The sequence below is a fragment of the Pyrgilauda ruficollis genome, unplaced genomic scaffold, assembly GCF_017590135.1.
Source record: "Pyrgilauda ruficollis isolate IOZ18807 unplaced genomic scaffold, ASM1759013v1 scaffold6, whole genome shotgun sequence".
Classification (NCBI taxonomy): domain Eukaryota; kingdom Metazoa; phylum Chordata; class Aves; order Passeriformes; family Passeridae; genus Pyrgilauda; species Pyrgilauda ruficollis.
The window spans coordinates 1,241,316-1,253,419 of record NW_024527710.1 but is presented as its reverse complement, the minus strand read 5'-3'; the positions used below and the strand labels follow the sequence as shown (position 1 = coordinate 1,253,419).

General features: G+C 37.2%; 1 protein-coding gene across 2 annotated transcripts in view; it reads left to right on the top strand.

Moving 5' to 3' along the window:
- The window catches only part of SNX7 (sorting nexin 7), a 29,369-nt gene extending 17,618 nt beyond the window's left edge, over positions 1-11,751 (top strand). For both annotated transcript variants that reach the window (XM_041483592.1, XM_041483594.1), the window contains 2 exons: positions 3,376-3,528; positions 11,358-11,751. In XM_041483592.1, the coding sequence (XP_041339526.1) occupies positions 3,376-3,528; positions 11,358-11,438 (234 nt within the window). In that variant the 3' untranslated portion in view covers positions 11,439-11,751. The remainder of the gene's footprint in view (positions 1-3,375; positions 3,529-11,357) is intronic.
- The last annotated feature ends 353 nt before the right edge of the window (positions 11,752-12,104 follow it).

Genomic DNA, 12,104 nt, shown 5'->3' with positions numbered 1-12,104 from the left:
ATTTGAAGTACATTTCCACCACAGATAAGGAGTCTCAGACTGTCATTAGAGCTGATAAAAGGCTGTGAGATATTTAGCATTGGTCGTGGCAAACATTAAATGATTTAACAAACACAAGGTTGTACAGCAGAAGAATGTAAAACATCCCTAAGGTCAGTGCAGTTGAAATAGGCTGGAATTGCAAATTTGTCCTTATGGGACATTAGGCTAATCAGCTGGAAAAAAAAAATGTTTTCTTGAGCTGTGTTAGAGAGCTGCTTGTGGTGCTGCTACAAAAGCCAAAACCTTGGTTTCTACTCCAAAAGTTGGTCCACAAAGGAGGCAATTATTCAGGGTATGGATGGTTTGAAGACTGTGATTTTGGATGCAGGCTCTGACAGAGACTGGGTCTGACTTTGGTACCCTCCTGCTTATCAGACATTTCTTACCTTCAGAGCTGTGGCTGTAAAGATAGTGGGATATGCTGCTCCATGATTCCCACACTCCATCCTGAAGGTTACACAGCAATGCTTGTGTATCCCTCTATGGTTTGGGCATTTTTAAACGTTTTAGTCTTGCCACTAGGGCTGATCATAATTCTGAAAAAAGGTTGGTATTAATGTGCTCTGACAAAGCAAGATAAGCATTAAATGCCAACTTGAGGATTCTAGTTTTCATGATTGAAACTGAGCAGTAAAGAGATGAAATGCTGAATCTATTACATTCTGAATATATTTTGTGTTTTAACTCCAGGCTAAAAAGGGGTTAGTATCACCAAGCTGTAGAATTAATTCACAGAGCAGGTAGAAATTTGTGCTATTTTGCGTAGTGAGATGGTGTAAAATGCTGTGTTGCCATGTAATTTGGCTCTTGGGCCATGACTCTGGCTACAGTCACACGGTCCATGTCTGGCAGCACTCTGCCCTAGCAATGCCTGGCTCCCACCTTCCTGAGCTCTGGTCCCATGTCTGGTGAGTGCTGTGCTGGCCTCTGGCCATCACTGGTGGGAAATTTCATTTCTCACACTGGCTGCCTCAGAGAGATCCATGTAAGAAAAAGGATTCAGAATCCTGTTTAATTTGCAGGATCAATTGTAACAATTTACACCGCGTAAATAAGGAGCATACTAGGTAGATGTTTTTGTTAAGTCCAAGCCATTCTTCTTTCATTTCTGCTGTCATGGCAGTTAAAGAGAGAAGCATTGATGGGTTTTTTCAGTTTTGAAAAAGTAGACCTTGAACATGTGTGCTTGACATGGTGACATGTGGCATAATGCTGCCTTTAGACCGTAAGTCCAAACCTTGCCTTAATACATGTGGTTTCTTTGAGGCATTAGAGTGGGATATTTAAACTGGATATCCATGCAGAGGTGTATAACAGAGTCTACTTGACCATATCATGTTCTGACTACAGTATGGAAGAAATATGTAGTTCCTAGAAAAGGCTAGACAAAAACAAACTGTAAAATAACTTAAAGTTATAAAGACTGAGGTAAGGGAAAGCTGCTGCAGCCAGGACTCCTATGTCAGAGAAGTTCTTTATGTGTATAGACTAGTGTATTCCTACATAGGAACTTTTATTTTGCAAAAGCAGAGAATGGATTCAACTGCCTTTCCTACTCTAATTCATCTTTAAAATGTCATCATTTTCAGTATTCTGTGCACATTCATTTTTTGGTGTTTGAAGGAAAGGCAATTAGCAGGGAACATGGTCAAAATACCAAATCCAGTTGTCTGTAATTCCTTTAAAGGTAATTCCCCCACATTTAAACTTTGGATTAGCCTTTTCATTTTGAATGCAGTGTAATAGTTGAAATTACCCTAGTCTGTAGCTTGATTAGTAGTCTGGCCAGATAACTGAACTTGGGCTTTTCAGTAAAGTAGAAATACTTTTTTTTTCATTTTGTTCCTCGTTAATAACCAGTATGTCATTAACCTAGAAGTGTGGCAGAGAAAATAAGTGTGGAAATCAAATCTAACTAAAAATGTTTGTTATTGACTGTGAATAACATCGATTCAGATGAAATTTTCAGTTTTCCTAGCTAAGGAGTTCTTGGCTTCTTTGAGAGCTGAATGGGATGCAGGTTCTGTGACCCTTTCAGGCAGTGTTTGATGATTCAGTTTGTGTCTGTCTGATGGCAGCATCACTGCTGTTGCACTCAATCACTGTTCTGCCCTGCATGGTCCAAGCTGGAGGCTGTGCACCCAGGCTTTCCATGTCTTGCTCTGAGTTCTGACATTTCTGTGTTCTACCGGGAGCACAAGTATTCCTTTAAAATCCTGGAAGTTAGTCCTGGAATCCTGAACTTCCTGTCAGTGAAAACACCAGCTCTGCAGAAAGCTAAAGTAGCTATCCAACTTTACACAGGTGTGGTATAAGGAAGAAACTGTTTGCTTTATGGCAAAATATAAGGACAAAGAAGAAATGTATGGAGCCTGAGTTGCAGTGGAAGCAATTTGAGGAATTAAGTTTTCCTGCTTGATGTTCCTTGTTTTGGTGGTGTTTGTGCCTGCCTTCCCTCCTGCTGCAGACAGTGGCTCTGCAGTCCCAGAAGGTGATTTTGCACTAGCCACAGGAGATGTACCTCATTCTGTGACCTGGTGCCAGGCAGAACAGACAGCTGATGAGTAAATGACAATAGGTAACCGAATTACTGAGAAGACCAGAAAAACTCATTAAAGACAGGGCTGCTGTCCACTTACTCCCATTACTGGCAAGTCAGCTTGTGCATCAGCTTGTACATCTACAGTAATTAGAAGTAAGTAATGTCTGTAGAGTAGCCCTCAAAGTTTTGGGTCCTGGATTGCTGTGAAAGAGTTTCTTTTCTGTAGAAGTCCTTTCATTTAATTTCTTTCTCTGCTTCTATATTTCTTTTTCCCTCATATGGTCAAACACAGTTCCACAAGAAAAGATGGTAATGTGACAGGAAAGAAATCAGAAAGTTTGTGATTTTGATTTCTGCTGTCTTCTCCCATTCTGTTTTCTCCTGTTATCAAAGATTCTGACAGGATTTTCTCAGTTTTCCTTGCCAAATCTAATTTGTACAATTGATTCTGCTTCAGTAAAGCCCTCTATATATTTCTTTTTTGATGCATTAATATCAAGTGCTAGTGAAGAGGTGCCAGAGTCTATAACTTCTCTCAGTGAAAAGATACAGCTCCAGGAATACTTTCATTCTGGTCTATATTTTCTGTTATTAATGTTTCAGAAATTGTAGTGAGTTATTAATTAAGAATTAATTTTAAATTTATCCCTGCGGAAAGACTTTTTTTGCTAAGTTAAATACCAACCTTGGTTCTGCAGTTCTCTTCATCTCCACTACAGTCAATTGATTTAAATAATTTTGGAAATGATGATTTTTGCTAATATTTTTTAATGTTTAAAATTAATATTTAGTTCTCAGAAGAGATTGGGAAACTTGAAGACAAAGTTGAACGTGCCAATAATGCTCTGAAAGCGGATTGGGACAGGTGGAAGCAGAACATGCAGTGGGATATGAGATCAACATTCATGAATGTGGCTGAGAACAATCTCCGTTATTATGAAGAGGTAAAACTCTTTCTCACAAAAATGTTATTTTTTCGTTATTTCAGTGAAGAAGTCCATGGGTTCTCTGTAAAGAGGAATTTTTCCATTTTAGTTCAAACATTTGGTAACTTTGGAATCAGTTTCCATGGAATAGTGAGGCAGTTATCCTTAATTTGACAGATTTCAAGCAGAATATATTTTATTGTGCCCAAGTCGTTGATCCTGAGTTCATCATCGACAGAGGGCACTCTTGTTTTACTAACCACAACAACTTGGAACATGATTTTTGGTTCAATGTCAGCTGCTATGTTTCAGTTTGGAAACATTTTGCTGTGAGAGCATGAAGAAGCCCTCTGGAAGGCTCAGACCTGTATGAGAAAAATGTTTAAATGTGATTCCATCAGATTTTTATTTTCAGCTCAAATGCCACAGGTAATATTCTTGGTAAGAATTTCCAAGAATATATGCTAGGAAGGAGAATTTGAAAACATATAACAAAATACATTAAGCATTCTGTGAAGTTTCCTCATGGGAAACACAATGTTGATTGAAATGCGCATTTGAAAATATCTCAGATGTCTTGAAGATTTTAAAATAATTTCTCCTTACTTTTGGGGAAAAAAATGGAATGCACTGAGCCATCTATTAATCATAAATTAGTCATTTTCACACATACATTTTGGTATCTGTAACTTCAGTCCTGTAGTCTGAGCCTTTTATGGATTGCACATTAGCCAATGGCAGTGCTCTGGTTTTACAAATCATTTTGTTAAAACATAATTGAAAAGACAGAGCTCTTGATCATCAAGTCTAATTAATTAACATGCAGTCTGTGAGATGCATGGACATTGACAATCTGTTGTTACATATTAAGATCAAAATATTTTCAGAAATCAGGCAGCAAGCTTTTGGCATCCTCTAACATTGTCTTCATTTATTGATGGTCTCTGACTTCTATAGCAGCAATATGTATGTTAAAACAATGCTGACTATATTAGAATATTTTCTTTGTGAATGATTAGCTAAAACATAACAATAATGATTTGGTTCTTTTTCCTGTCTAGAAATGTTTTTTTGCTGAATTAGAAATTTAATCCAGAGCATCAAAGCACATATTGTATGTGAAATTAACTGTTCTTAAGCCACAAACTGTAGAAAATTATTCAGCTGTATCTGTAACTGCCAGAGGTACTTCTTAAACAGCTTCTAAAATACCAGACAAGTTGGTTTATACTGAGGCACGATATTTTGTTGGTGCTTTTCTTGAATATTGAAATCTTCATTAAATGGTTTTGCTACTACATCTTTGTAGATCTACATTTTTAAAAAAGCACCTTATCTTACTACAGCAGTTGCAAAAATAAGCAATATTGTGCTAGCTCTATCACTCCTTGTTTGCAAAGTGAGAGTTTACCAATTTCTTTCTGTTTTATCAGAAAATCATTATCTAATCCTGATACTCAAAAGAACCTGATAAAGTTAATATTTCGATTGGGAGTTTTCACCTAAAATTTGTTTATTTAAGACCCCTGGTTAATGGTGATGGTTAATTAATAGAGAAGTGATTACTGATTACTGTCAGAGGCCTGTATAGCTCAAACTACAAGTGTGTACTCCAGAAAGCAGCAGGAAAAGAAGCTCTGGCATTTGCTCCTGCTGGTTGGGAGTGAAACTTCAGGAAGGGAATCTCAGAAACCTGAGAAGCAAAATATTATTTTTATGCTTTCAGAAGGAAAGAGAATTCAATCTTAAATGTAATAGTTTGAGTCTGACTCATTAAACTCATGCACAAACAGTGTCTGTTACAGTGTTTTTCACTTGTTCAGTTATTACTTGCTTCATTAGCATTCTTTCACGTGTCTGAAGTTACTCATTCAGACTTTTGATGCACCATTTGATGCTTACTAAGCCTTTTCTTGCTGTAACATCACTCGTGTTATTTCCTGCCTTTTCCCCAAAGCATGTTCTGTGCATTTTCCCAGGCATCATGGATGCTATGAATGTGATTCAGTCTTCCAGTTGTTCTGTCCAACTCATATGAGGACTCATCTCCTGCTTTCTAACTCGGTGACTACCCGATTCTCATCCTTTCCGCAGCTTCCCCCACCCCTCAGTTAAACTGTGCCGCTCCATGAGCAGTGTCCCATTCTCTTCCCTACAGCAACGTTTCACTGTGCTTCTCTTTATTCCCCTTGCTGACTGCATTTCCCAGGCACACAAGCAAAGAAGGAGGCTTTTCTGTTCACAGTCATTCTCTGCAGCGCTTAGATTTTGGGAACCACAAAGTACTGAGAGACAGGCATCTGGTATTTTCTGATGGCTGCTGCAGCAGAGAATGCAGCCCTTCAAAACTGTATAAACCCAAGCCAGTGTGGTCACAAACAACACAGCAGCATGTCAAAGTACACTAGAATTTCCAAAATGTCATTTCATCTATGTCACAATGGGCAAAGAATATGACCTTATGTTTGTTTGGGTTTTACCTTAATTGTAGTTGCCTAAGTGTTCTGCTGTCAGCTTGTCAAGCATCACTTAGCTAGCATAAAAGAGTATCTCTTCCTTAAGCTGAATTAATGTTCACATGAATTAATTGTTACTCTAAAGTGTTACCTGTAATTATGTTTCTCCAGATTTACAATTTTAAGAGTTATTCCTGTAGTCTTCCAGTTCACTGGCTGTCTGCATTTATTAAACTTGAATAAGAAGTGTTCCTTTGTTTCTCCAGCTGTTTTGTGTCTCTCAATGCTGTGGTAACAAAGATGTGAATAAAAGCCCAGTGTTGCAGATTTACAGGGTGCTCCAGTGCAGGCCTGTGAAAATGAGAGCTTTCAAGTAATAATGTGTAAGCTTTGTTATAATATATTTAAAATCATTTAGGAGCCAAGAATTACCATGACTGACCAGTCATTTGGTATTCCTGTAGCTGGTCTCAGTGGTTCATACAGTTCTGTACTACCTTTCCTCTGGAAAAGAGTTGAATACATCCTTAAGTCTCTCTGTATTCCACAAAGTCTTAAATCCAAAATAATATTGTAATAACAATGACAGTAAATGCATTGCTAAAATAAGGAGGACTTTCTGAAACAATATGAAAAGGTTTTAATTTTGAAAAGTTCATAAATTTCCCACTATTTCTGAAGTAAATAGCATTGATTCAGCACATGTTAACACTGTACATTTATTTTATTCCTTTTCATCAGGCCTTAGGCATGACACCATTGTCTGACAGCTTAGTCCAGAAGAAGTATCTGCCAAACAGCTGGAATCACAAACTGTCCACAGGGTGGAGCTTTCAGCTGAGAAACTGAGTGTCACCATGAATATTTTCATTAGTTTAGAAATAGATATTCTAAAGATGCAGCATCACTAAACCCAAAGCAGGATACAGAATTAGTGGTGGTGCTGGCAGTGTTACATAGCTGGCAGCTTTCAAGTGTTGCTGCTGCAGACTAGCAGAACCAACCCGGGCACTGTTGAACTCTGGCTTCAAAGAATAGAAGCAATTAAACATATGCTAAATTTTTCACTTTTTCTCATGTGTTTAGTATAGCTAGTACATATGCAGCCAATGAATTTTGGTAACTTATTCTTTTCAGGAAAACTACCAGAATAAGTGGCTAGGTTTTACAGCCCAACCCAAAGACTAATTATACATTGTAAATCCAGCAAATATACCAGAGTTTGGGTTTCCGCTGCCTGTTGGGTACTCCAGGAAATGCAGACAGATTGGTGTTTTTTCCTAAAATGGGATGATAGTTAGTTTTGGCATTGAAAGAATGTGTTGTTTCTTCAGCATGGATGAACCTTTGTTTTAAAGCATAGCATTTGATTTCATTTATTGCATGGGAAATTAATCCTGTTAAACCCTTGCATCTTAATCAGATACTCAGTTACCTTTGATATAGTCAGATTCTTGTTGGTATTGGCACACCTTAGTATTTTTCAAAAATATAAATAATTTCCTGATTTTTTAAGTGTTTCAAGCACAATTTAGTGTATTTCTGTGACCTACATTGTTGTACAGGCATAAATTGATCCAAAAGATTCATCAGGGCAAACCAATACTTGTTCTCCATTACAGCAACTTCCCTCTAACTCTAAAGCCCTTATGTACCTCTCAGTCTTGTAAAAGCTGTAGAAAAATAGATGAGATTTGTTATTTGCCCCAGAGGCCTCTGCAGTGATGCATTTAAGCAGTCATTTGGTCGTGTAGCAGAAAGTTGGCTGCTCCTGCGTGTTTATCACATCCCACCTTAGCCATGCCTGGGAGTTCAGCTACCAAACTTCATGAGATTGTCAAAAGCTCCCCCATCTGAGCTGTTTGTCCCTGTGCATGTTGCTTCAAAGGCAGATCCATCTTTGAACCCTCATTCACTTCAGCCTTTAAAATTTTTTAAAAATAATTTCGGGAAGACGTTTTTTGGACTGTGAATTACTGTTTCTCTGTGGTCTAGTTTTTGTTCCCCTGCACACAGAAATCATGAAAATACTTTCTGTTTCTCTCAGACACAAACAAGTCTTCATTTTAAGATTCTACACCAAAAAATGCCATCATAAGTGCTATATTTAAGGTATCAGCCATGGATAACTGGGGACTGGAACAGAAACACACATGGCATGTGACACACTTACTTCTGCTTGCATCCTTACTACATGTTCTATTTTTATATCTCCTTTTTCATTATATATGCAATTGTACTATATGAAAAACTTTTTACTGCTTTTTCTAAGAATGATGTTGCAGAATAGATATGTGTCCTCCAGTAGTAATGAGAATATTTTAGGTATAGTAGCCTTATTTAAGTTCTTGCTATTTCATTTTGTGTATTTAGGCTTTATGTTTTCCATCGGGCTTTTACAAGTAATTGGATTATGAATTCCAATCCTGTGCAAACACATTTAATTTCCTCAGTCTGGATTTTCTGGGGTTTTTTTCCTTTCTGTCTCCTTTCTGAACACTGGCTGATCCTCTGTTTTGATCTCCATTTTCAACCTCCCAGGAGAATGGAGTAAAATCATTTGGTAATAATGTTGAAGTATACATCACTAACAAAATGTCGTTTATGCAGTTCATGCTTCACAATGTGAAAAGCTTGAGCCTAAGGCACAGGGACCTAGATTTGTTTTGGTGTGGTTAATTATAAAATCTGTCAGCTGTAGGAGCACTGTGATGTCTGACAGTGAAATGAGCCACCATTGCTCTTACATTTTAAAAAATGTGTTTTGGTTATACAAACAGGGATAAATCATAAGCTGAATAACTTGTGCAAAAAAATGCTTTGCATCTTTGTCTGGACAGACTTCAGTAGATCATATCTATCTGGTTAAGCAATGTATTATGATTGCATTTTAACATGTGCAGCTTGGCTCAGTGTTGAAAAGATAACACAAAGGCATTTTTGCATTGCAGCCGGTGCTGATACATGTATTTTAATTCACATTACTGAAATTATGGAATAACAAAACTTGGACTTATGTGGTAATTCAATTAAACTGTGGTTCAGATAAAAACCTGTCATTGCCAATGAAAGACTCTTCAAGAAAAAGGATTTTTTTTCTTATACAAGGTTTTCTTGTACCACACCTAGAAAAAGCTTAGAAAAACAGCTGTGCCTTGCAGCTTTCTAGGATGGTGATCCAGGCTGGGCTCTAGCAAACAGAAGTTGTTGAGTTTGAGTGCCACACATTGCTAGCAGCTGCCTCACTGACATTTCAAAACCAAGAGGCCACGTTGCAGCTCAAGCCTCTCAGATAGATTCAGCTGCCACAGTGTCACATGAAGGAGGGGAGAATCTAATGATCAGACTTTAAGGCTTTACACTAAAGGTCAAAAAGACCTTTTAAATCAGAAATCAGTTTTCCACACTTGTAGTTCACTGTTCAGGCTGGCAGTATCTTCACTGTTTCTCCCTGGTGGACCATTTCAAAATAACATTTCTCCAAAAAGTCAATGAAGAAAGCAGATTTTCACATGAATCTTAGCCTTTTAGTCCTCACTTTTCACAGTAATTCAAACCTCAGATATAACTCTGAACAGTAGCATAATGTTGTTGTGTGCAAGAGCAGCAGAAGTTACTTGGGGCTCTTGTCAGCAAGATCTGAAGAGAAAGACTGGGGCAGTAAATTCATGGTATCCATAGTCTAGGGGACAAAATCTGAATAACAGAAGTGATCTCGTGCCTGATAATAGCCAAAAACCTGTGCAAAAAATAAGCTCATGCTTTTTCTTTGTGATCTTTCAGCTCAGTTGGCTGTTTTAACTGCTCTCATTTTCTTGCAGACCCACTTGTTCTACTTTCTTATGTCTTTAGAGACAAAGCTACTGCTTGTTTTTTTCTTGTTACTTTTGTCACCTTTAGTTTTATGGGTGTCCCTGGTTCTCTATCCTTGAATCATCATGGATTCCCCCAGCTCCAGTCATCCTGTGTGTATTCTTTGTTTTTCTCTTCGAGCTTATATTTGACATTATCAGATCCTCCCACTCATCTGCTTACACACAGACATGCAGTTATACCAGGACCTGGCTCTTCAGTGTAGTATGATTAAATCTCCATATTTAATGGCAGAGTTTGGAAGTCATTCACAAGAAATCTCTAATGGAGTTAGGTGGCTGCAAGTTCAAGCAGGGTCATTTTAATGTCTCCTGAGCAATGACAGATGGATACAAGGTGTTTCAATGAGCTGGGCTTAGCAGGTTGCTGTGGCTTGAATAGTTTATGGCAAAAGATTTCAGTTAGCAAAGAACACTGTTTTCAGGGCACTGATTTAATTGAAAGTTCAGGTAAATGGAGTGTGCTGTCCAGGTTTTAATATATGTTTCCTGGGAAATTTCAGAAGACTTATTTATGGTGCATAATAAAGATTCTTCATGGAAAAAACTCTTTAGAGGAAGTAGTAAATCAGCTGCATTGTGAAGAACAATAGGTATGAATGTGTAAGTCAAAATTTTGTAAGAACATTTCCATTTCAAGGGCTTTTTTTCAATAACATCAGAACAAGGAAATTACTGCAGCAATTTGCCTGTCCTGTTCTACTGACAGAATTGAAATAGTAGAAACCTGGTGCTTTGGGTTACAAGCAATGACTCACTGCAGGTTACCTTGTGACAGCCTTGCCATGGCTCTCAACACTAATTTATGATTTAGAATGGCTTACCAAGCTGCCAACACTCATTTAAGCCAAATTGAACCAAAGTAATTTGGGGGTTTTGTTGGTTTTCTGTTTTTTTTTTTCATTTTACTGCAGAATTGATGCTTCAAATAAAAAAAATAGTTTTTACAAGTGTAAATACATTTTTCTATAAGCTGAGAAATACCACCTGTAAGGATAAGAATTTCCCTACTCCTAGCCTCTGCCTTTCTGGTTCTATTTCTTTCCCATTACTCTGGGGAAAAATGAATTCTCTCCTTATTTAGAAAAAAAAATGGTTTAATTTAACTTGGAAGGAAAATTGGGTATACATTAGGAATCCACAGAGATTACAAAGGAACAGTGCCTGACAATGTGCTTTCTATTTGGAAGAGATCTTTGCCTGTAACTAAAGGAAGAGATTAAAGAAGAGCATAATTAATGTTAGCATCTTCTCTGCTACAACATACAATTACAGTGCTCACAGTGTGTGCCTGTCATTATGTAAAATTGACCTTTACAGCTCACTCAGCATGTTAGCTAACATTTTGCATATCACTGAGCTGCCTAGGAAACCGTATTTTGCTCTTACCATGGTCCTACAAAAGCAGCTTGTGACAATGTGTGTGTATTCTGCTATTTTTTAATTCTTTTACTCCTTGGCTAACAGTTCACAGCAATCTCTCTGCTGTACTCATATGTGTGTGTTTGGTTTTCTTAAGTGCCTTGCTACGTGGGAGTCCTTCCTAGCATCTCAAACAGTGGATCTTCGTGTGGATGAAGATTCTGAAGACAGGCCTTGAATAATATCTCTGCTTGACCTCTGCCTTTTCCATACAGTTTCTCCCAACCAAAGTGCTTTATATGAGATCAGATACATTATTAAGTTTAACTGTTAAAATCAGTGAAATGCAGGAAACCAGCTTATTGTACACTCAGGTATTCCAGTCCTGAAATACATTTTGAAACATGCTATATATTGCTTTATATTGCTTAGCTCTGATTTTACATATTTTATGCATTTGCATACAATTGTTTTCATAAATATTGTGAAATTTTGATATAAAGTATTTTAAATATGTAAAAATAGCTCCATTTTAATAAAAAGTTGAATAAGAAAATTTTGTCATCAGTCTGTATGCTAGTCTTTTTTAGAAGTATTTTGGTATTTTAGCATGCTTCTTAGATTATCTTTCTTGAGTAATTTCTTGTTCTTGTAGAATTATGTCATGTAGTCCTCAAGGACTAGTATTTTAGTATTATTTTAGTAGATCTTTCTAGTTGTCCAATGGCAACATAGGACATAAAGATGCCAGACATATTCTGCTGCTTTAAAATGTTGATAATTTAGTTTTCAGTTTGCATTATTTACATGTTTATTAGACATCTTCAATTGACATTTTTTAAAGGATAAAGAAAAAAGTGACAGTTCACAAAACAGACTGTTTGTACAGTGATACCATTAGTCA